At 38.9% G+C, this 25135-nt stretch overlaps 1 protein-coding gene across 3 annotated transcripts in view; it reads right to left on the bottom strand.

Moving 5' to 3' along the window:
• Positions 1 to 3690: 3690 nt before the first annotated feature.
• BUB1B (BUB1 mitotic checkpoint serine/threonine kinase B) overlaps positions 3691 to 25135 on the bottom strand; it is a 52094-nt gene continuing 30649 nt past the window's right edge. Inside the window, exons 10-24 of one of the 3 annotated variants that reach the window (XM_034661173.1) lie at positions 24293 to 24405; positions 23436 to 23551; positions 22666 to 22712; positions 20443 to 20503; positions 20211 to 20316; positions 18385 to 18659; positions 16601 to 16755; positions 16177 to 16317; positions 15597 to 15697; positions 13173 to 13322; positions 10860 to 11002; positions 9222 to 9393; positions 8330 to 8436; positions 6615 to 6768; positions 3691 to 6148 (exon numbers count right to left, since the gene is read on the bottom strand). In XM_034661173.1, the coding sequence (XP_034517064.1) occupies positions 6083 to 6148; positions 6615 to 6768; positions 8330 to 8436; positions 9222 to 9393; positions 10860 to 11002; positions 13173 to 13322; positions 15597 to 15697; positions 16177 to 16317; positions 16601 to 16755; positions 18385 to 18659; positions 20211 to 20316; positions 20443 to 20503; positions 22666 to 22712; positions 23436 to 23551; positions 24293 to 24405 (1907 nt within the window). In that variant the 3' untranslated portion in view covers positions 3691 to 6082. Of the gene's footprint in view, positions 6149 to 6211; positions 6769 to 8329; positions 8437 to 9221; positions 9394 to 10859; positions 11003 to 13172; positions 13323 to 15596; positions 15698 to 16176; positions 16318 to 16600; positions 16756 to 18384; positions 18660 to 20210; positions 20317 to 20442; positions 20504 to 22665; positions 22713 to 23435; positions 23552 to 24292; positions 24406 to 25135 lie in introns of those variants that run through there. The other 2 variants (XM_002913227.4, XM_034661172.1) reach the window with 2 other exon arrangements.

The raw sequence follows: 25135 nt of genomic DNA on the forward strand, positions 1-25135 counted from the left end.
GAGGGAAGGCACGTACACATGCCTGTAACGCAGCAGGGCGACGGTACAGGTAGGAGCTATGGGGCGGCCCCTAGTGGCCGACACCATGGAGCCTCAACCACTGGTCAACATGCTAGGACGGGATGTGCCCGTCTGGGTGAGTCCTGAGGAAGTGGAGGGGCTTCTCTACCTGTTCAACGATGGAGTCCAGCTGACGTGGAAGCTATCTCCTAGCAACAGCAGCTAACGTTCATCTATTCTGCCTAGCTCCTATTTCTGCCTGCCTAACCCCCTCGATTTGCTGGGACTCCTTGACTCACTGTACCACACACGCACTCATCCTTAGTGATCTCATTTCCTCGAATGAGCCAATCTCATTGAAGCTTCACGTGTCATCTTTTCGGTGTTTTTATCACCTGATTCTAATATTACCAGATTTTTCAATTTTGTTTGAAAAAATGCAAAAGCAAACAAATAAATGTATATATTCATCTTTTTGTTCACAGATTTTAATGGGCATTTGTTTTTATGAAATGCCATTCTCACTTTGCTAATTGCAGGACTGAAGCAATTAAATAAAAATACATCACATGACCAGGCCAGTAAGATTGAAACTGCAGCATACGCTGATTCACATAACTTTCAAATGAATGTGAGGCCGGATTAAACACATGTGGGAAATAAAGTACACATTCCAATGGAATAAATACACCTGTGGAAATAACATTTAATTTTGAAAGGAGTAAACAGGACAATGAAATGTCTCACAATGTAAGGTCAGCAATTACAACAGAAGGTTACAGAAACATACATAAAGCAACATGCTCACACTAGAAAAGTGGGATTATGATTCCAAGCACATCTAGAGCCTAGATAGATTTTACCTCCCCTCCACAAAAGCTCCAGTGCAACTAATTTTTGAACTCATAGCTGCTCTTTTCCAACACTTTAATTCACAACATATTTTTGACAACTATGTGCTAATTTCTGGGATATATAAAATTAATAGATGCATAGTCCTTTGTTCACAAGGAGTTTGAAAACAAACAGTTTGGCAACCACTCCTTTTCCATGGAGAGGCCAATCTGAACTCATGGGACAATACTGCTCAGCAGCCGAAAGTCGGCCACAGGAGGCCGTGGGGAGCAGGACTATTGGTAGTGGTGTGCTTTGGTAGAAAAGGGTATGTGTTTATAGAAGTTTAGCCTAAGTTCATCATGGCCTGTCTCTTCCTTTCTTAATCAATGTCAGTTTGTAGAAACTCAAGTTTTTATATGAAAGCCATAAAATGCATTTTGTTTTGAAAAAAAGTCAAGTTTTATGTAATTTAATCCCTTGTTCACAGAAATAGGAAATTATAAGGAAGACGGCAATTTTGGAAAGCATTTCTCAAATAGAAAAATTACAAAACATTTGAATATATATGAATTTTTAGCAAACTAAAAATAGAAGTTTAGAAATATCTTCAATTAGTTAAAATAATTTCACTCTCTCATTGTTTAAAAAGATTTTATTTATTTTGGGGCGCCTGGGTGGCACAGCGGTTAAACGTCTGCCTTCGGCTCAGGGTGTGATCCCGACGTTATGGGATCGAGTCCCACACCAGGGTCCTCCGCTATGAGCCTGCTTCTTCCTCTCCCACTCCCCCTGCTTGTGTTCCCTTTCGCTGGCTGTCTCTATCTCTGTCGAATAAATAAAATCTTTAAAAAAAAAAAAAAGATTTTATTTATTTGAGAAAGAGTGAGAGAGAGCATGACCGGGGGGAGGGGCAGAGGGAGAAGGAGAAGCAGACTCCCCACTCATCAGGGAGCTCAAGGCTGGGCTTGATCCCAGGGCCCTGAGATCATGACCTGAGCTGAAGGCAGATGCTTAACCAGCTGAGCCACCCAGGCGCCCCTCAGTGTCTCATTAATTCCAAATTAATCTTGCTTTGATATCTGGATGATATAGCTTCCCAAATTTCCCATTAAAAAAAAAAACACCCCCAAACTAACAGTCATTAGGTGGCCCATCATTTCTTAGACAATAGACAAAAAAAAAAAAAGGAAAAAAGTAATTCACAGACATGGTCAGAAAATTCAAAAGGTCCAGAAGGGCACAAAACAAAAAGTAAAAGCCTTTGTTCTTTTCTCTCCCCACTCCTATGGTTCTCCCCAAAAGTAATCACGTTTTCTCTTCAGTTTCTTTTTTGTTTTTAACCTAAGCTGAAAACGTCTGGAGTTTCTCTCTCCAAGCCTAATGCACGTTCTGCCATCTCTATGCGCTCATGCCAAACGAGAAGACTGGCTGTCAGCACCAGAGCCAGAGCACCCCTGCAGTCTACACAAATGTCCCATGTCACCTCTGCACTGGTTCCCGGACTCCTGTTTTCCTGGGGTCTGTCATACTGATCACCTTTTCGGGACTAATGAACCTTGGAGGCAGGAAGACAACTATACAAAGCGTGCCTTTCTTTGAGTGTGCCAACCTGTGCCAATGTTTCTTTAAGATAAGTTCTTAGGAAAGTTTCTCAGTTGGAGGGAATATTTAAATTTAATAAATTTTGCCAAATCACCTTCTGATGATGTACAATTTGCACTCCAGCTAATAATACAAATATATGAGTAACTGCTTCCCTTCACCATCACAATACAATTTTCAACTATCTCCTATATGAAAGATAAAAATTTCAGGTTTATTTTGCATTTTATTTAATTACGAATGAAGGGCGAACATCTCACGTAAGTTGGCCATTAAAATGTTTTTACTGGATTGTTCATGGCCTTTGTCTGTTTCTATTGGTTTTCAAAATTTTTTAAAGAGTTCTTTGTACTTTAGAGTTAAATAATGCTTTACCATATTTTATTCATTCAGACACTGGGGTTAAAACAGGAAACAAAGTAAATCCCTGCTCTTAAGGAAGTTAAATTCTAGTAGTAGGATACAGAAATAAAAAAAATTTACGCGCACACACACACACACACACACGAGGGTGTGATAAGTGCTTTGGAAAAAACAAAGCAGGTAAAGAGGGACAAAGTAGCAGCAGTGTGTGTGGCGGGGGCGGGGGGGATGCTGCTGTGCACAGAACGGCCGGGGAAGACCTCTCTGATAAGGTGGAGATTTGAGAGGATACCTGAACGGAGTAGTCCATGTGAAGATGCAGGTAGAAGAAATGGCAGGCAAAAAGGCCATAAAGAGAGAAGCTAGTTGGCGTGTTTAGGGAGCGGCAAGGAGGTGGACAGGCTCGAGAGGAGTGAGCGGGGAAGAGGAGAGTCAGGGAAGAGGGCAGGGGACAGTGGGGGCAGACCAGTAGGGTCTCACAGGCTGTGCTAAGGGTTCTGTTATGACTGGGTGTGGGTAGGGAAGCATAGAGATCAGCTATGAGAGCTTGAGATAATTCAAGTGAGAGATGATGCAAATACATGTTGCAAGTTATTTTTCCTAGTTTTAATTCATGGGTTGTTTTTTGGTTTTGGGGTTTTTTTTTGTGGAGGGGAGAGATAGGTAGCCCTATTAGATTTTGGTTTTTATCTACTATAGTAATAAACAGCAATCTTCTTGTATCTTGGTTTTACGTCACAATGACAAAAGATTACAAAGTCATCTAGTATTTTATATTTTCTTTTTTTCCCCCAAAGATTTATTTATTTATTTTAGAGAGAGAGAGCACGAGCAGGTGAGGCAGAGGGAGAGAGAGAGAGACTCTCAAGCAAACTCTGTGCTGAGTGTGTACATGTGAAGCCCACTGTGGGGCTCGATCTCATGACCCTGAGATCACAACCTGAGCCAAAACCAAGAGTCAGACGCTTAACCGACTGTGCCACCCAGGCATCCCTAGCATTTTACATTTTCATCTTCTTACATTAGTGTTTTTGATCTATCTAAGATGGTTCTGCAGATAAGCAGTGGAGCAGGCAAGCCCACTGCATATGGCTGTGCAGCTGACCCACTGCACAAGGGGAGCAGGCTGACTGGCTACGTGGGGGCTGCAATCCAGTAAAGCTATGGTGCACTGGGAAGCACAGAATCCACTGGAGGAAGGGGCCTTTTTCTAATTTGCACAAAGGTATGAACTAGTGGTGGCACTGGCGACAGAGTTCAAACTCTAACCTATTGTTTCCACACCAGTTATTGAATACCCCATCTCTTCCCACACTGGTCGGAAATGCCACCTTTATTCTATTAAGTAGTCATAGCTTCTTCTGTCTTTGGTGGAACCAAGGACCTCATTAAGGTCGAAGTTTGCTGTATTAAAATTTTTTTTACAATATATCTTTCTCACTAGGGAAGTCTTAATTTTAGGAGCCAGACTGGAAGCAAATTTTGGCATGTTAGAAAGAATTGGTGCAGTTGGAGGAAGAATTCCACATTTTCCAATGCAAAAGAAAAGAAGCCTTTCTTTGGTGTCTTTGCTTAAAGATGTTAGCTTAAACGCACGAAGGGTCTTTTCAAAGAGCCCTGAGGCAACCATCTGAAGGCTTTCTTATCTACCTGGAGATAATAGCTCAACTAATAGTCTAAAGTCCTACTGCTATAGGAAAACCTTCTTACGTCCAGATTCAGGTTGGCATCAGTTAGAGCACTGTGACTTGGGTGGAAGGTTTCCTACTCAACCAGCACAGGAAGATGAGGGCTCTAACGGCGGTAGAAGATTAGCGGAAGCAGACTTTGTGAATGGTGAGGCTCTAGATATATTCCACTGTCTCTTTTCAAACAAAAGTAAAAATCCTGTCTTTTCAGCTGTTTCCCCTGCCAGGTCCACTGTTACACTACTTTTGCCATTAGTGAGACAAGAAATAAGAACGATTTGAAGCTTCTGCCAAAAGACAGAGTCTTCCTTCTTCAAAGACAAACAAGCACAAAATACAAGGGAAATGGAAATGTGCCCACTTTGTGGTTTTATGCCCAGGCAAAGAGAAAACTAAGACATCATTGGTCCTAACTGTTTTCTTTCCCCTACAGAGAACGGTCAGGGTTGGAGGGGATGGGGAATGGAGGGAGAGGTGGCAAAATAGTTGCAAATTCTCTGACAAAGAAACTTCTCCAGATTCTCTTCCCTCTCCTCAGAGCTGACTTTCGGAGACAGAGCTCTGGTTTTTCAGCCTTGCTGCCAAGGTTCTTGAAGAAGTCACTAATTGGTAGCTAAGGCTATGTTAAGAAATAATCTAAATTTACTGTCCATCCTCAGAGTAATGATTTTATGTGTCAAAACGGTGGATTGAGAAAGGAGAGCAGAAGGGTAGAAGGGCTCAATCACATCAAAGATACGGATATATAATTTTACATCATCAGTTGTACAAGAAGCAAACATGAAAATGTTTGAAAAGTTGTATTTTGGTTAAGAGCAAAAATTTCTAAGTTGATTATCTTTCGGATTCAAGTCATATTTCAGTGCTTCAACTATATATGCTTAAATATTTTTAGTTGAGATATACTTAGAATTTCCTGCTTTCCAGCAATCTTAGAGCAGTAACAGTGACAACTAGAGTAAAGGAAACAAAAAAACAAAAAAACAAAAAAACAGGCACCAGCAATGGAGGGAGCACAGTTGAGAATTCTGATATTTGGATATGAAATAAATCATTTTCATTGTCCCTTTCTTCTAGTTCTCTCCCCTATGCCCACAACCAGGTATAATTCATGCTTCTGTTTGGGGGTCTACTCCCTCTACATCTAGTCTCTCCCCAATTATTACACGCTTCCAAGTGATCTTTTTATCCTGGCCTCTATCTCTTCAAATCTTCCAATCAACAAAACTTCCTTCCATACCTTTATTAACCCTTGCCTTGCCAAGTCACTCTGCAGGTCGTAGAATGGTAATTCTTCTATTTCTGAAAGGTTGCTATCCCCCATTCAAAACCTTTTCTCTTCCTTTCTAACAGTCACAGTCCTAATCAAGACACCCAGTAGCCGCAGCACCACAAGATTATATAAATAGACCAAAGGGTTTGGTGGATAAAAAAAAAATGAAAACATTAAAATAGAATCAGAACAAACAATTTTGCCACTTGAAATTTAAGAAAATTTGGCCCTGTATTAAATTGTTTTATCTATTTTTAAATCTAGACCACTTAGTTGAAGGTCAGGAACACCCGAAGGAATGGCTGGCTTTTCTGTCTTGTTACGATTCTATCATGGCAGTTCCATGTCTAGGACATACAAATTTCCATGGTAAAACAGCTCCTGTCTGCGAAATCAAGCCATTTATTATCTTAGTTAGCAAAAAGTAGATGAGATGTTAGAAGCACAAATTTAACAAATACTATTTTATTACTTAAAAATACACAGTGATCATAAGGGTACATGTCACAAATTACAAAAGAAAAATGTACAGGGAAAAGTAGAGACAAATGCGTTAAATGACAACAAGGTACCTATTCATTGGAGTCCATTAAGAATAAAACAGTTCTTTGTTAGACAAGGCCAAGAATAGATATAGCACTATGTAGAAAATGCCAGCTACCTAGAAATATACCTCTACTAAAAGTAGCAATGTGTTGGTAGTGTATCTAAACATGTCCTAAATTAAATTATAGCATACACAGGTCCAGTGTTCTACAATACAACCATTGATTTTAGGCAGGAATCTGTGAGAGATGTGATTGCCTATCCTGTTGAAAGAGCAAAGCCCCAGGACTGATTAACTGCCCTACCTTCCACAAAGCTTTGTTCAGGTGATTTTGAAAGGTGGTGTCAAACACCCCACTCATTGCTGCTCCAAGTTCCCTCAAAACAGACACTGTGGACTCATCACTGGCATTCAGAATCCGTACAAAGAATTTATTCCACAGTTCACCATCTTTTAGCCTAAAATATATAAAACCATTTCCATCAAGATTAGGCATATAAAAGAATTCTGCAGAATCAGTGGAACATTTATGCACTAAATGATTTAAGGTAATAGCTAGAAGTCTAGGGTTAGAACTCATTCAAGTAATCTTTCAAAGCCCAGGGTGGAACTACAAAAAAGAGAGGAGAGCCATAACACAATGTGCGTGAGGACATTGTCTCTGATTGAAGTCTCTGATCTGAATCTACACATTTCCTCTGTGTGCTAAGACATGACACTGCTCTACAAAAAGAAGAAAAGTGAATTTTGCTCTTTTCCTCTAACTTTCCTAAAGTCTAGGTCATTAGACAGACTGCAGTTCTCCTTCTCCCCCTGCCCAGAGTTTTATTATCTTCACAATCTCTGAGACTCCTAAGCTTGACTGAAGTAACCATTGCTTACGTCTACGATGTTTAACTTCCTTGTTTTTTTTAATCAAAGAAGCTTCTATTATCGTATAAGGCAGGGTTGTTAGGAAACGCCAGTGACCCTACCTGTTCCTGTTTGTATTAGACCCTCCTAGGACCATAGCCAACTGGAGATACCAGAATTTATCCTACAGGTCTTACATTGTATTTAAAGCCTATTTTTAAAGTATGTTTCAGAGACAAGACTGACAAAATTCTGAATTAAATAAAGAAAAAAATACAATTCACTTGTTAGGAATAGCGGGAATGGAGAAGGGGTGTTAAATTCTCAACAGTGGTTTTTGTTTTTGTTTTTAAGCCAAAGAATATACCAGTAAGTTGATAGATAGAAAGCTTACTCTGGGAAGTTATTAGCTATGATAAGCTAAAGTGGAACTTGGGATATTTAATAAGTTTTATGAGTAGGCTTGAGGGAATACTAAGATTCTGAGACCAAGCAGCTCTTATTAAGGGAGCATTTACTTCTCCAAGGAGACTCCGTTCTCTGCTTTGGTTCTACCCATTCATTAAATAAATAATAGCCTAAAATCAGTATATAATTTAGAAATTTAATTCTCTTCAAGAGATGCTTATTAACTTTGATAACAATAGCTATCAAAAAGGGGTATAAGACTAACGTCAATTGATTATAAAATTATTCTCAGGAAATGTTTCTATTAACACTTCCAGAATGAGAGGCTAACATAACATAGTCACGGTCTACGTGATACATGTGGGTCCAGAATGATGTCCTCAAGTCTGACTAGTTTGATTCTTATTATTAATTAGCAATTCATTTGTTCTGCCCCAGATGCTCCACTGACACTCTAATGAAAACTTGTTGAAATTAATGGAATCATGGCATTTGGACTAAGAAAACTAAGGCTGTCCAGGGGCGCCTGGGTGGCACAGCGGTTAAGCGTCTGCCTTCGGCTCAGGGCGTGATCCCGGCGTTATGGGATCGAGCCCCACATCAGGCTCCTCCGCTATGAGCCTGCTTCTTTCCTCTCCCACTCCCCCTGCTTGTGTTCCCTCTCTCGCTGGCTGTCTCTATCTCTGTCAAATAAATAAATAAAATCTTTAAAAAAAAATTATTTGGATAGGCAAAGACCCTGAAATCACCAATACTTACTCAGAAATATTTTGGCTAAGTTTCCAGAGGGACCCATCCCAGAAGACCTGTAGGTGTTCCTTGAACAACAGTAAATGTGCTAAATCTGCTATACCAAACAGATCTACCTGAAATCACAAAAAGCACCATCAGCTAAAATAATTTTCTGCTACTATCATGGCAATTTATTTATGTAGAAAGTTGAAAGTTATTATTAGTGTTTAAGTTTATTTTATGACATATGTTTTAGTACACTGTTCCCTATCCTTATCGTAAAGGGAGAAGATCCCCAAAGAAGTGATAAATAGAGCTAACTCTAGGAATTATCCTTAAGAACAAAATTATCCTGAAGAACAATAACATATGGACTGTTAAATTCGAATTTGTACACCTACTGAATGTGCATGGACTCTAGCTGTGATCTAAACGTGGTCCCCATGACTAGTTCAAGTTCATGTTACATTTTTAATCAGCAAATGCCAAACGTCCAGAGATGAGTCAGAAGGGATTTTGTCTCGATACTACCATGCAAAGCACTTTACACTTGTAACATTCTTTTTACGTATATTATTTCATTTAACCCTCACAATAATTCTGATACACAGAGCAAATTGTTACCCTTATTTTATAAAGATTACAGAAAATTACTTACAAAAGATCACACAGATGAGTGACAGAAATGGCCTTGACACTTAGGTTACTGAGTTAGTCATGTGTCTGCATGTGTATGTGTACAGCCTTTAGTGTTGTGACAGAAAAATGGTACATTTTGCTTGACTTGGTGATATTTGAAAACTAGGTCATCTATTCCAGGGGAGACAATATCAGTAAACACTAGCTTTAGTGGTTTATCTATGGAAGAAAGAGATTAAGAAACCCTCTCCATATTTGCTCAGGCTTGTTTGACACTTACCTGGTAGGGAGAAGAACAGTTAGCCAGGATCTTTTGTCCTTCCAGGATTTGTACAGTCCGAAAGCCGCTGAGGATAAAAACATCAGGCTGCACCCTAAGGTCGACACTGTAGGAAAAGTCCACTATCTTCAAAGCTTGATCGTTCTTATTATAATCATAGGGATCGTGGATTCTAAGCCCAGATTTAAGAGAAAGAGATAATAAAAATAGGCCATGAAAGAAGCTGCAGAGCTGCTCTTTAAAAAAAAAGAAAAGAAAAAAAAAAAGGTATTGCAGGTGTGTCGTATCTATGCCAACAGCTCCCTCCAGTGGTTAGCTATGAAAATGCACCTGTAAGAGCAGTGGCAGCGTCCAGCTAAGTGGGGAATGTTGAGATTAGTCTAGTGACACAAGAATATCTAAACCATAATGTACAGCCACCACAGAATATTTATCATATTATATTTATTATATAAAACAAGTGCTGGATGTAGAGTACAAGCCTCTGTCTTATACTAGACACATTAATGCGGACAATAGCAATGATTTACACAACAATGAGAATTATGGAAGAAATTAAGCTTTTATGATGTCATAGCCTTTCTTGTTCACTACTATGATTAAGCTTTCCAAGTGTCATTCAGATCCCTCCTTCTGAGAGTTTAACTGAAACAACATAATGCTGTTTCTGTGTAAGATGCCACCTATACTGTAAACTATCCTGTTCTTATTAAACTAACACCATATTCGCTCTTACTCTTATCTGTAATTCCAAATGTTATTTACTAACCCCTCCCAAAACAGACAAACAAACAAACAAAAGAAAACCTAATAACACTAACTCACTATTAATCATATTTTCCTTGGGTTTATCTATCGCATGCAATAAAGCTACTCTCCAAGGAGACATATAACTATTTATGTGAGAGAAAAGAATGAACTATTTTTGTGTTCCTTTTGTCTCAGCTTTCCTCAGTTCCTTCAAGTCCCTGATTAGTATCAGTGATAGATGCTATGTTTTTAAATATAGGCTTTGACTAATCTCATCACATACCTCCACAGCATAGAATGATATATTTTACTTTAAAATTTACAATTGCTCCCATTTTTCCTTAGCACAAGATACAACAATTTTTGGCCATCATAAAACTATATATTTCCTGCTCTGTGTTCACCCCTTGAATGTGATGGCTAAACTGGGTTTAATTTGAACACTAAGCCCTTTTCCTTGGCATAGTTTGCATTTGCATCCTGGCTTAGCCACTTCTCTTGGCAATTACATCAATTTGGCCTGACTTAAGCCTTGGCTTTGAAACCAAGAAGTGCCTTGGTTTTGCTAGCAGCCTCACTCGATCTGCACTGGCCCCTACACGATCTACTTCACATTCCTCCAAATATTCATATTTTATAGCTCTTCTTGCCAGGAATCATCACAATGGTTAATTTAACTTTTTTTTTCTGAACTAGTGTATTTCCTCAATATATTTTTTTCTTCGAATTCTTTTAAACTATTCCCCTTGATTATTGACTTTTAGATAGCAAATGCTTTAACATACTGTGTTCCTCAATATGACATTTATCAAGAGGCAAAAGGAAATGGAGACTATGCGTATTTTAAGAGAAAGTTGACAGAATTTTAAGAGAATGAAAAGGACCAACCTGTTTCTAAGAATCAGACTCCTTGGACTCAAGTCACCATGGACTATTTCTGCTCTGTGTAATTTCTCCACTATTGTCAAAAGGTTATAAATAACCAACACTATTATTTCATGGGTAATAAGTTCACTGTGTTGAAGAAGATCCTAGAAACAAAAGGACAGAAAATTCACTATTTCTTAAGTTGGGGTGACTATACTTACACTCAATACCTTGCCACCCGCTGCTCTGTACTCCTTGTTGTTCTCTACTAGAATCTGGGCTCTTTCATAGGTTGGGTCTTTGTCCCAGTTCTAACAACATTGCTCTCCTTTAAGACTATAAGGATTTAATGAAATAATGGATGAAGAACATCAAGGATTAGCCCAGCCCATAATAGTGCTCTATAAATAGTAGTTTCAAAATACCCTCATTCCAACCATTTTAGGAAATTCGTTTTATCATCGAAATATGCAACAAAATCTTCTTAAGAACATTACAGGGGCACCTGAGTGGCTCAGTCTGTTGCACAACCAACTCTTGGTTTTGGCTCGGGTCATGATCTCCGGGTCCTGGGATCAAGCCCTGTAATGGACTCCGCACTTAGCACAGAGTCCGTCCCTCTCCCTTTGCTCCTCCCCTTCCTTGGCACGCACACGCTTTCTCTCAAATAAATAAAATCTTAAAAAAAAAAAAAATTCCAAAGAATAAAATGATATATTGTGTTTGGGTTCTAAAAATAATCTACTGGGAGATAGCATAGATAAAACACGAGTAGCAAAAACAGACCATTCCTTATGTAAAGAGTTTGGAAGTTGCCATTCTGTCCTAACAAGTAAAAAGCTGAACAGAGTGAAAAATCAACTTTTCTAGGATCTATAAGCATGGTGGTGGTGGTGGAGGGGGTTCCTCACACTTCTGTGAATTTTATGTCTAGGAGCTAGATTGGATTCTCACAGTAAGTGTTGGAGAAAAATTCTCCTTGTGCTTCCAGAGGTGGAAGAGAAGAGAAACATTCTGAAATAGGCCAGAGCATTCTGTTCTTAAAAAGCTCTGTTGTTAGGAGAAACTAGTTAACCAGAGCCTAACCTGCTAGGGTATTATCAGAGCCTACTTGACCTGGGGAAGGGGAAATACCCAACTCCAGTCCACTCTAGCCATCATGTCCCACCTAAGGGAGGAGAAATACTTGTGAGGTACACAGACCAGAGGCATAGGCTCACTATAAAAGAACATAAAGCACAGAACTATATGATGCTTTCCTTCCCCTCACACCTTATCATCACATTATTAAAGGCCTATTCATAGCAGTTCCTTTTACCCAGTACATCATGTCTGGAGGTCAAGAAAAATTAGGGGCCCCTGGGTGGCTCAATTAGTTAAGTGTCGCTCTTGGTTTTGGCTCAGGTCATGATGTCATGGGTGGTGAGACGGAGGCCCACATAGGGCCCTGGGCTCAGCGGGGAGTCTGCTTGAGATTCTCTCCCTCTGCCCCTTCTTCCACTCACACATGCGCACGTGCACTCTCTCTCAAATAAATAAATCATTAAAAAAGAAAAGAGGAAAATCATATGATACACTAAAAGGCCAAAAACACAATTTAAAGAGACAGAGCAAATATCAAAACCAGACATGGAAAGAATATTGGAATTATCACACTAGGAGTTTAACATAAGAGTGGCCATGAACTGATGATGATTATAATTAGATGACTGGGTCATTGCACAATTCTGTCTATTTGAAAATTGACATAATAGGGGTGCCTGGCTGGCTCAGTCAGTAGAGCATGTGACTCTTGGTCTCGGGGTCGTGAGTTCGAGCTCCATCTCTCTTGGGTGTAGAGATTATGTAAATAAATAAATCTTATTTATTTATTTATTTATTTATTTGACAGAGAGAGACAGCCAGCGAGAGAGGGAACACAAGCAGGGGGAGTGGGAGAGGAAGAAGCAGGCTCCTAGCGGAGGAGCCTGATGTGGGACTCGATCCCAGAACTCTGGGATCACGCCCTGAGCCGAAGGCAGACGCTTAAAGACTGCGCCACCCAGGCGCCCCTGTAAATAAATAAATCTTAAAAAAAAGAAAAAGAAAAAGAAAACTGACATAATAAAAAGTAAAAAAAAAAAAAAAAAAAAAAAAAAAAGCCAAAATAAAAACCAAAGAAGTTTTTGGCCAAAACAACTTGAGAAAGGAAAATGATCAATGCTTTAAGTTTATAATTTCATTAGTCTATTTCTAGAAGAGTAACAGGAATTTTGCACTAAATTCCTTTGCTACATGGAGCACAAATCTCTCTATTTAAGGACTTGAAATGATATGCTTTTATATTATTCAAACCTGAAGGGTGAAGCAGTTTATATATTGGTGCCAAACAATACAACCGTCTTGGTACTGGTAACAGCTGCACAAATGGTCATACTCCTCATTTAAACGTTCCTTTAACTTGAGGTTGATATAAAAGTCCCATGGGACAGGTTGAGACGATACCTGTAAGAAATTTAAAAAATAAGAGCTATTAGAATCTCTGGTTATGGTTGGCAGATTGAAAACATTCCCTCCAGCCTTTATGATACCCCAACAGAAATAATAGTACAGGAATGTTTTAAAAGTCATAAATCTATAATAAAAAACACAGCAGCAACAAATTCTGGAAGCTGGAGAGAACCGCAAGAGGTAACAATCTACTTAGGAGACCCAAGGAAAGCTGATTCTAGCAGTAGAGAAAGCTGACAACAACCAAATTTATGCTATAGGACCATCTCCCCACTGTATAAAACTGATGGCACCAATTACCTAGAGAAGTGAGGGTGGAGGTGGAGCTAACACAGGAGTGGCTGAACTCTATTAATGAGGAAATTAAACCCCGGATTGCCCTGCTGCTCCTGTAGCCCAGACTAACTACTGCCTCTCCTCCATTCTAGAATACCAAAAGTTTAACCCTAGTAGGTATAAAGCAGATGGGCTCTGGGCTAGAGGTCACCAGGCACTGTTAAGAGTGGGTGGGGGAGTTTATACATCAAATGTTAACATACACCTGTCCGCCCCTCCACTCTCAAGACTAATTTTTCCACTTAGCTTCCAAGAAGCTAGCAGCCAGGATTATATGCTCCAGGAAGGATATTAGAAGTTTTCTCTGAAGGATCTGATCAGCTCAAAAGATGTCAAGGATTGAGGCATTTTACTGAATGGCCAAATAAGATCTTTTTAAGACTTAATTTATTTATTTGACAGAGAGAGAGAGCACAAGCAGGGGGAGTGACAAGCAGAGGGAGAGGGAGAAGCAGGCTCCCCACTGAGCAGGGAGCCCAATGAGGGCTCCATCCCAGGACCCCAGGATCATGACCGGAGCCGAATGCAGACACTTAACCAACTGAGCCACACAGGTGCCCCTAAGCAAGATCTTACAGTGAGGCCCAACAGCTGCCAAGGTCCTGTATACATAGAGCTTTCAATTAGCTTTTAGAGTCCCACACTTAAAATATGAATAGAGAGTCAAAGACTTGAAGAAAGCCTCTAATATGAAAGACAGAGTACAAAACAGACAAAAGGAAACAGATAATGCAGGGAGAAAAAAATTTAAAGCATTGTAAAATCACTCAGAGAAATAAAGAATATTCCATCTTTGAAATGAAGAGCAGAATGTTATAAAGAAGAAAATTCTGAGAATAAAAAAGAGCTCTGGCAAATCAAATGCATGACAAAAGAAATGAAAAACCCAGTAACAAGTCTGAAAATAAAGTTGACAAAACATTCTAGAAAGTAAAGCATAAAGACGAAGAGATAGAAAAGGAGAAAAAAGATTTTTAAAGGATCTCCAAGAGACCCCATATCCTAATAAAAGGAATTCTAGAGGAAGAGAACAGAGAAGACTGAAAAGAAGAAATAATTTATTCTTCGAAGAAAATTTCTCAAAACTGAAGGAGTTTCCACAATGAAATGGCCATTCAGTGCCTAGCATATGGGCAATAATAGATTTTTACCAAAACATATACTTGTGGAATTTCAGAATACTGGGGACAAACAGAAGATCCTACAAGGATTCAGGGAGAGGGAAAAATAGTCTCACCAAAAAATGGCAAAAGACTTTAAAAAAGCAAGGCCACAAGCCAAAAGATAATAAATCTTATCTTCAAAATTCTAAGGAAAAAGTTTTGAACTTAGAATTTTAATATCCAGCCAAACTACCAATCAAGTAAAGATGTGGAATAAACAATTTTCTGACATGAAAGGTTTCAAAAAAGTTTATATCCCATGCATCCTTTCTCAGGAGGCTACTAAAATATGAGGGCTTAAACCAAGAAAGAAATGAAAATGGGAGCCAATATCACTGGGCATCCAATATAAGAAAGAGGCAATGTGACTCCCTAGGATAATGGTGAATGGAAATGTCAAGGTAATAATATTGTGTGTCTGTGTGTGTGTGTGTGTCTGTGTGTGTGTGTGTATGAAGCCCAGAATGTAATTTGTCAAATTGGAGCAGGCCAGAAAATTTCAGGATATTTCCTCAAAGAGACAGAATTGATAGAATATTTAGTATGTTTGGACATATTAAGAGATTTACACAATTGCCTCTCATTTTTGATATCTGATCCTGGCACACAATGTTGGGTGATTTTTTACTGTCTCACCAACTTTTCATCAGGAAACTGATGGACTATTCAAAGGAGTTGACGGTACCATGGGACCATAGTTACTGCTTCAACCCACATTATTTTTTTTTTTTTTAACAAGGTAACTGAAATGACAAAAAATCAGTCCCACCTTTATTATGGTTAATTCTGCAGAGTTTCCTGGTGTCACCCAGAATAACTTGTAATCTTCACATATTAGGTATTCTTGTTTTATGCAATAATCCTCATTACCTGTTGAGAAGGTTTGATTCCATTTAAAAATCACTGTGAATACGTACAGCCCCCTTAGCTTTTACTTCCTGGTTTAAGGGCCAAAAGTACTTTATATTTGCCAGTTAGCAGCCAGTTAGAATACTTTTCCAAATCATTTGTTAAAAGTTGAAGAGGGGAAGACAGAATCCATATTGTTACCCAGACATGAATTTAACAGTGTATCAACCTCTATAATGCTGTTTCTTTTTTTTTTTAATACATGAGTTTTTTTGTTTTTTGTTTTAATTAAGTAAACTCTACCCCCATTGTGGGGCTTGAACTTACGACCCTGAGATCAAGAGTTGCGTGCTCTACTGACTGAGCCAGCCGGTGCCCCTATAATGCTGTTTCTTATCATCTAAAAATATTTGCTGTGCCCAAGCATCAAGCTCAAGTACAAACAATCACTTACTTCTATAGTGCCATACAAAACCCCCCATGCATTCAATGATACTTACCCAGTTCAATCTCCTTTTCTATTTCCAACTTAGGCATCGGTCTATCTTCTATAAAAAACTCTGCAGAGGCCCTCAGCTCCATCAGAGATTTTAGTAGTTGTCTGCGATACTGTGGACACCAGGGTGACTGAGTAGGGTTGTCTGGGGGAAAAAAAAACAGTTGGGAAAAAAAAAACCCTTCACCCCCATAACCTAAAATAGGTGTTATAAACAGAGGAGAGGAAAAAACACAAGATAGCACAATCAACACAGCTAACCTAAGACAACTCATCCACCTCAGGTCGTTATGGTGTTCGGTTAATACTGATTCATTCTAGAAATTGCACAATTTATGGGAACTTTTCTATAGGAAAAAAAACCCACATAGCTCAGTGTGCTGACATAAATAAGTGTTCAGTAAACATGGATATAGAGGTCTGCTTACAAGTGGTGTGCATGAAGCTACCTGCAGTCTCATTAGTAAGCTCCAGTTTCTCAGGAATCTGAAGACATTTGATGGAGGAGGAACTTGTAACTGAGGCAGAAGACCCAGAGAACCCAGAGGAGTGTGTGGCTTCACGGCTGTCTTCGATAATTGGGCTGAAAGAACCACAAGAGTCAGTCCTCATAGGGATAACAGGTATCACTTTATCTTTGTTATTTAATATTCATTAGCCTAATTTTCAAAGTCTATTATTTTCCTGAAACAGATATAGATTCATAATCAGAATTTAGGTGACTCTATCTACCCTGGTTGACAGGCAATGCTCAGCATTAGATTTTCTAAATTTATGCTTTATTTACCTAATCTATAGCAAATGCCTAATCTATATCTATTCTAGACTACTGAGAAATACTAAGATACTTTTTTCTTGTTTATCCTTTCTCTATACATTTTATTCTTTAATAAGAAAAGGTCAAGAAAGAAAAAGGGAAACCCAAATCAGTCAAGGTGAATACATGCTAGCAATAGTGACTGAAAGTTGATTGAACAAAAATTTGAAAATGCAGTTTTAAAAGCACAAATCGGCAAATTAAAGAATATTCCTAAAACCAATATTCATTTGTTTAAATTAGCCAACTTTTTTTTTTTTTAAAGATTTTATTTATTTATTTGACAGAGATAGAGATAGCCAGTGAGAGAGGAAACACAAGCGGGGGGAGTGGGAGAGGAAGAAGCAGGCTCATAGCAGAAGAGCCTGATGTGAGGCTCGATCCCATAACGCCAGGATCACGCCCTGAGCCTAAGGCAGACACCCAACTGCTGTGCCACCCAGGCGCCCCTAAATTAGCCAACTTTTAAATATAGATAGATCATAAGGTTTAGTCTGTGGCTCCCTATGCCATTCCTTCATACCACCCTTTATTCATTTCCACCTTCCCATTAAAAGGTAACTTTATCTTTTTTAAGACTTCCTTCCTTCCTTCCTTCCTTCCTTCCTTCCTTCCTTCCTTCCTTCCCTCCCTCCCTCCTTCCTTCCTTTTTGAGAGAGAGAGCGAGAGCAGGGGGAGGGGCAGAGGCAGAGGGACTCAGCAGGCTCAGAGGAACCACGCTTAGCACGGAGCCTGACCCAGGGCTTGATCTCATGATCCTGAGATCATAACCTGAGCCGAAATCAAGAGTTGAAACCTGAGTACTCAACCAACTGAGCCACCCAGGCACTCCTAAAAGATACTTTAAAAAAGTACACTCCTGGGCTCCTGGGTGGCTCAGTTGGTTAAGCATCTGCCTTCAGCTCACATCATGATCCCAGGGTCATGGGATCAAGTCCCACTTCAGGCTCCCTGCTCATCAGGGAGTCTGCTTCTCCCTCTGTCCCTCCCCCCTACTCATGATCTCTCTCTCTCTCAAATAAATAAAATCTAAAAAAAAAGTACACTTCTAGCCTATTTGAAATTAGTATCAAGCTATTCTACCACTATTTAAAACTTAGTATTAAAGGAAAAACAAAATGCCTCCTGTCTCTCAATCAGGTATACTTTGCCAAGTTTCTCAAAGACACCAGAATCCTCCTGGGGCTCTCAGTCTCATAACCACCAAAATTTACTTCTTCTAACCCTCATACGTAAATCAATTACCAAATCCCACCACCACGTCATCAGGGTGTCATGTAAAGCACTTAGCACAGTACCTGGCAGGTAGTGAGAACGTGATAAATGATGGCTCTAACTGACAAGCACACACAGAATAAGTGATCACTCGAATAAGTGCAACATACAATCAATCACCTGAGCTTCTTGATGCTGAGAGTCGGGTTGTAGATGGTGCCACAAGCAGTCTGCTGGTCCTCAGAGAGCTTCATGTCTAGATCCTCCTCCTGCAGCAGCCTCTCAGGATCAGAAGGGAGATCCTTCAAGGACACTATCTCATGAAAAGGCGTGGATACAAAGCGAGCTGCTCTGGCGAAGTCACAAGTGTCTTCTGGGTTAGGACAGATAGTTACATTCCTGAAACCTGTGATAATAGCATCCTCACTCAAGGGCTCAATTCCTGTAAATTCATCCTGAAAAAAAAATTCATAAAGTTTAGCTGAAATAGTTAGTGAGCATATGGAGGACGTATCTTTTTTACTTAGAGAGACAAACATTAAATAAGTGATTTTCAACGTAGGATACAGAAGTAGCATATTAGAATCTCTAGGAAAGATAATTTTAAAAAGCACATCATATGTCTGAGGAAAAAGGTTTTATATCATGAAAATAGCAAACTATGTATTATCAAAACAATATACTGTGAGGATTCCCACACAAAGGAAAAATACTGGATAATGTTTTCTTCCCCAACCAATTTCACCTAAGAACCAGAAGAATAACACTATTTTTCTTCTGGCTTTGACCTAGAAAGTGTTCTGATAATCTGCTATCCTCCTAGCTTTTAAGTCTTCTATGCCAAATGTTGAATTTTTATTTTATTTCTAAAAGATAATTCATAGTCACAGTAAAAACTATGGAAAACAAAGTGTAAAGTATAAAAAATGGAAAATTTTAAAAATATTCCTTTGTCTTTCAAAGATTTATTTATTTATTTATTTATTCATTCATTTATTTATTTATTTTAGAGACAGTGCACCTGCAAGCAGGGGCAGTGGCAAAGGGAGAGAGAGAATCGCAAGCACACTCCCCACTGAGCATGGAGCCTGACACAGGGCTCGATCCCAGGACCCCGAGATTATGACCTCAGCTGAAACCAAGAGTCAGACACTTAACCGTATAAGCCACCCAGGTGCCTTCCTTTGTCTTTCAAAGTAATACACGTATATGGTTTAAAAAGTCAACTAGTTGAAAAGGATATACAGTGAAAAAGTCTCCCTTGTGCACTTGACCCCCATCTCCACTCCAATTACTATTCCCCAGAGGCAACGGTTGTTACCATACACATCTGGTAGGTTACAGCATACACTTAAGTGCGTATACTTAAAAAAGGGTTTTAGGGCTATTTGGCTGGCTCAGTTGGTAGAGCACATGACTCTTGGTCTTGGGCTCAGGAGCTCAAGTTCCATGTTGGGTGTGGAGCCTACTTAAAAAAAAAATAAAAATAAAAATAAATAAATAAATAAGGGGTTTTATAACAAGTAAAATAACAGCATGTATGTTAATATATTTTGGCTATTATAAATAATGTTGCTATGAACATTCACGTACAATTTTTTTAATGTAAATGTGTTTTTTAATTGTCTTGGAAATATACCTAGGAGAGAATTGCTAGGTCATACATATGTTAACTCTATGTTTAACATTTTGAGGAACTACCAAGCTGTTTTCCAAAGTGGCTGCGCCATTTTATACTCCTACCAGCACTGTACGAGGGTTCTAATTTCTCCACATCCTCACCAACACTTGTTATTTTCTGTTTCTGTTATTTTCTTTGATTACAGCCATCACAGTGTATGTGAAGTTGTATCTCACTGTGGTTTTGATCTACATTCTTAATGACTAATGATGTTAACATCTTTTCATGTGCTTAAAGTGATTTTAATTTTAACCCTAACTTTGTGAGAGCTGAATGAAATAATTCACAGGTCTGCTTATATTAACTTAGGAATATTGTTCCTTACACAAACATCTGGAGACACATCCTCATTTGAGTTGATGCTTTCTGAAGTTTTGAGAATTGCAAAGGGTCTTCGTTGGGATAAAACCCGTGGGGGATCGGCAGGACGACTGGAAAAAAAACATATCCCACTTAATTTATTTTTCTGTTCACATAGATAACAGCAAACCTTAATGCATCCTCATTCATAATAATAGAAGAGTTTTAAGTATCAAAACAAAACAAAAACTTCAAACCTGGTATTTTTTTTTTCTGAAAGAAGAAACTCATCAAAAATGGAGAAAGGTATACTGGGACCTATAGAAAAAGATAACAGATTTATGCTCTTAAGAGTAAATGCCTATTCTTTAAGAAATCTAAGTCAATTAATACTTTGGGCTGTTTGGAAGCAGAAAGGTAATCTGTTCTTTAAAATGAACAATTTCAAACATATAAAAGTAGAGATCATTTAATAACAGTTATCTAGACATGGATGATTGTCTCATTTTTATTGCTCACTACTATCACTACTTTCCAAACCCAACCCAACTTTGAATTATTTTAAAGCAAATCTAAGACATCGTATCATTTCATTTGTAAATATTTCAGTATGTATTTCTAAAAGAGAGAGGCTCGTTCAAAAAAGCATAATCTCAAAACATAATCATACCTATAGATTAATAATTTCTGAGTATCATATATCTGATCAGAAGATTCACATTTTACCAAAATTATTTAGAAAGTTTGAATTGGGAAAGCAGATTCATATACTGTGACTGGTTGAAATGCCTCCTGAATTACTTTGATTCTAGAGGGTTTGTTGTTGTTTTAGTAATTTTCTGTTGAAGAAACTGATTGTTTGCCCCATAATGCTGGATTTTTTGCCAATTACATCTTCCTGTGTTGTTTAACACGCTCCTCCAGGCTTAGTATTTCCTATAAATTGGTGGTTAGAGAGTTGTTTTTTTTTAAGATTTTATTTATTTATTCGACAGAGATAGAGACAGCCAGCGAGAGAGGGAACACAAGCAGGGGGAGTGGGAGAGGAAGAAGCAGGCTCATAGCAGAGAAGCCTGATGTGGGGCTCGATCCCATAACGCCGGGATCACGCCCTGAGCCGAAGGCAGACACTTAACCGCTGTGCCACCCAGGCGCCCCCTAGAGTTAGAGTTTTAATCAGATTCTATTTAATTTTTTTTTTAAACTACTAATAGGTAGATATTCATGTTTTGACCACTTTTAACATACTTTTAAATGAAAGGAGAATAAATTTGGGAAGCCTGGGTGGCTCAGTTGGTTAAGTTCTACCTTTGGCTCAGGTCATGATCCCAGGATCCTGGGATCGAGCCGCATCGGGCTCCCTGCTCAGTGGAGAGCCTGCTTCTCCCTCTGCCTGCCGCTTCCCCTGCTTGTGTGCTGTCTCTGTCAAATAAATAAATGAAATCTTTAAAAAAAAAGAATAAATTTGAATATAAATAGCTTCAGGTTTTTTTTTTTTAAAGATTTTATTTATTTGACAGAGAGGGGGCACAAATGGGGAGCAGGCAGAGGGAGAGGAGAAGCAGGCTCCCTGCAAGCAGGGACCTGGACGTGGGGCTTGGTCCCAGGACCCTGGGATCATGACCTGAGCCAAAGGCAGACACTTAACCTACTGAGCCCCCCAGGCATCCCTAAATAGCTTTAGTTTTAGACATTTTTCCCCCTCTTTTCCGAAAAACCACATTCTGTTGTCTGGGTGGCTCAGTTGGTTAAGCAACTGCCTTCGGCTCAGGTCATGATCCTGGAGTCCCAGGATCGAGTCCCGCATTGGGCTTCCTGCTCAGGAGGAAGTTGGCTTCCCCTCTGACCCTCCCCCCTCTCATGCTCTCTCTCTCTACCATTCTCTCTCTCAAATAAATAAATAAATAAAAAGAAAAACCATTTTCTTGGCTGCTGGATACTATTGATAGGTTTTGCTCAGTGTACACTGGTAAGGTGGAAAATAATATCCGGTAGTTAAAATAAATTTAAATTTACAGTAAAACTAAACATTTCAAAGCACTGAGGAATCTTACAAAAACAAAAACATTCTTAAATTTCTATCCTATCTCGGGGCGCCTGGGTGGCTCAGTTGTTAAGCGTCTGCCTTTGGCTCAGGGCATTGATCCTAGAGTCCTGGGATCGAGCCCCTCATTGGGCTCCCTGCTCTGCTGGGAGCCTGCTTTTTCCTCTCCCACTCCCCCTGCTTGTGTTCCCTCTCTCGCTGGCTGTCTCTCTCTCTGTCAAATAAATAAATAAAATCTTAAAAAAAAAAAATTCTATCCTATCTCGAATCATATGCTTATAACTGAATTCCATGATTCAAAGATAACGATAGTATCTTAGTTCCCTTCTGTCTTCTTACGGCTCCCTTTACCATAATTAAGAAAAATATTTACCACATATTACATAATGTGTTTGCTATAGGTAAGTTTTTCATGACATTGTCAAATACAACTCACCTTTAGAATGAGGTTCTTGCCAAATGTTTTCTGCAAGTGAAGTCTCCCTGTGAAGAAACTTGTTTTAGAACATGTCCTAAGTACCCACAGAAAGAATTATTTGATTCTTACAAGTTCAAGAGGATTTTTCATTAAATACAAGCTTCTTCACTCTAAGACAAAAAAAAATATTCTACTACTGTTAATCCAAATTCTTTAAGAAGATAGAACCTTCAGTCATTAAAATTGTTACAGAAGTATATTCGACAATAGATGTTTTAACATTAACAATATAAACAGATTACAAAATGGTAAACTCTCATTTTTATCAAATAAAACAAAAAACAGAACACATAAGGATATACTTATGTTAATAGCAATAATTTCTTGGTTGTAGAAATGGGTGGCTTTATCTTTAAAAAATTGTATTTGAGGGGCACCTGGGTGGCTCAGTCGGTTAAGCGTCCGACTCTTGATCTCGGCTCTGGTCTTAATCTCAAGGTTGTGAGTCCAAGCCCCATGTTGGGCTCAATGCTGGGCGTGAAGCCTACTTTAAAAAATTTGTTTTTAATTTAAAAATGATATTTGATTGTTTCTGTAAGAAACATGTATTTTTTTAATGGAAAAAAGTGAATACCCTGTCTTCCCTCATCAGCATCAAAGCTTACATTGTGACAGAGACTTGCAAACATTTTGTCTTGATATTATAAAAGACTTCAAGTCATTAGAGTCAAAGGTTGGCTCTAAGTGCCCTCCTATAAGCATCATCCCTTCCACCAATGTGGTCCTACCTGGCACAAGAGTTTACTGGACAAACAGAATTGGATAGAGCCATTCCTGGTATTTCCTGAGACTCCAAAGCAATTTGCAGTTCAGCTGTCTCCTTTGTAGTCATCTTCTCTTCTTGCTATTTGCGTTAAATAAGCAAAATCAATGTTTCTCTCCTATCTAAAAGATCCTATTTTCAAGCTTTAGTTCCAAAATTAGGTTTACCATGCTCTTCACCTAGATACCCATTAACCATATAAAATATCTATACTATAAAAGTTCTAATAATTTACGTTCCTAGTATAAACTGCTTTTGTTGTACTCAACCGAGCAGTGCCAAGCATATACCAGATTTCTTTGGGTGACCCCATTTCAATGCAAACATAACTAGAATAAAAAGCTAAAGTCCAGAAGTTATAAAACAATGGTTTAGAGTCTAAATAAGAAGTCAATAAATTGCATCACTTCTAGTGACACAAGTTCCATTTGAGGTCACCTGTTGAATTACTCTTCTGTTGGACTTTGTTGCTATCAATAGCCATGAAACTACCAGAAACTCTGAATGGGGGTTGGGAGGATTTTTATCTTCTATGCTTTTATATTGTTTAAAATTTGTTTCAATAAGTGTACTTTTCTATATTAAAAAAAGAGAGAAATGGGGGCATCTGGGTGGCATGGTTAAGAGCTTGACTCTTCATTTCACCTCAGGTCATATCTCAGGGTGTGAGATGGAGCCCTGCATGGGGCTCTGCGCTCAGTGGGGAGTCTACTTCCCCTCTCTCTCACCCTCTGCCCCTCTCCCTGCTTGCACACTCTATCTCTAAAATAAATAAATAGATCTTTAAAAAGGGGGGGGGGAAAGATGCGAGAGAGAAATGACCTGATCACCCGTTCTTTCTCGCTGAGTAGTTTGAATTTCTTTGAGCTTCTTCTCCATCTCTTCAATCTGTTTCTGCATTTCTGCTCTTTTCTCTGCACTGGTCAGTAGCTCAGCTAGAAACAGTAAGGTTGGTTGATAACGTCACTCCTCATAGCCATTTATTCTGCCAAAAACTGTCTTTGGAGCTCATGGCCTCAACATACAAGCTAATATTACAGATGAGAATAATATAAATGGAGCAAAGTCCTCTACTTGAGGTCTAGGTCTCTATTGTTTCATTTACTTTATCGATAAATACCAGAATATCTATGATGTGCCAAGCACAATTCGGAGCACTTATGTGTCAGTGGTGCATAATACAAAGTTCTTGGTCATGTGACACTAACATTCAGTTTGGGGGAGACACACACACAAATTAATAAGAAAATCAGTGTTAAAAATAAAATAGGTGATGTGAGAATGTGTGAATGAGTAGGAGAATGGAGGTCAGGAGCTACTTAAGACAGGTAAGCAGGGAAGATCATTTTAAGAGAGTGATATTCACAAAGTTGTAACCTGAATGACAAGAAGCCAGTCATATAAAGATCTGGGGAAAAATTCTAGGCCAAAGCTGGCACAAAGGCCCTATATGCAGGAACAAGCACTGTGTTCAAGGATTCCAGAGAAGGCCAGTATGATTGTAGCAAAGTAAGAGGGAGAAAAGCTAAAGATGAGGTTGGAGAGGTAGGGAGGAGCCAAGTCGTGTGTGGGTAGAGTTTGTACTGCGTGGTAAGACAATGAGAAAACATTGAAGAATTTTAAGTAAAGTAATGACAGGACCTGGACTTTTTTTTTTTTTTTTTT

Source organism: Ailuropoda melanoleuca, chromosome 5 (assembly GCF_002007445.2).
Source record: "Ailuropoda melanoleuca isolate Jingjing chromosome 5, ASM200744v2, whole genome shotgun sequence".
NCBI lineage: Eukaryota > Metazoa > Chordata > Mammalia > Carnivora > Ursidae > Ailuropoda > Ailuropoda melanoleuca.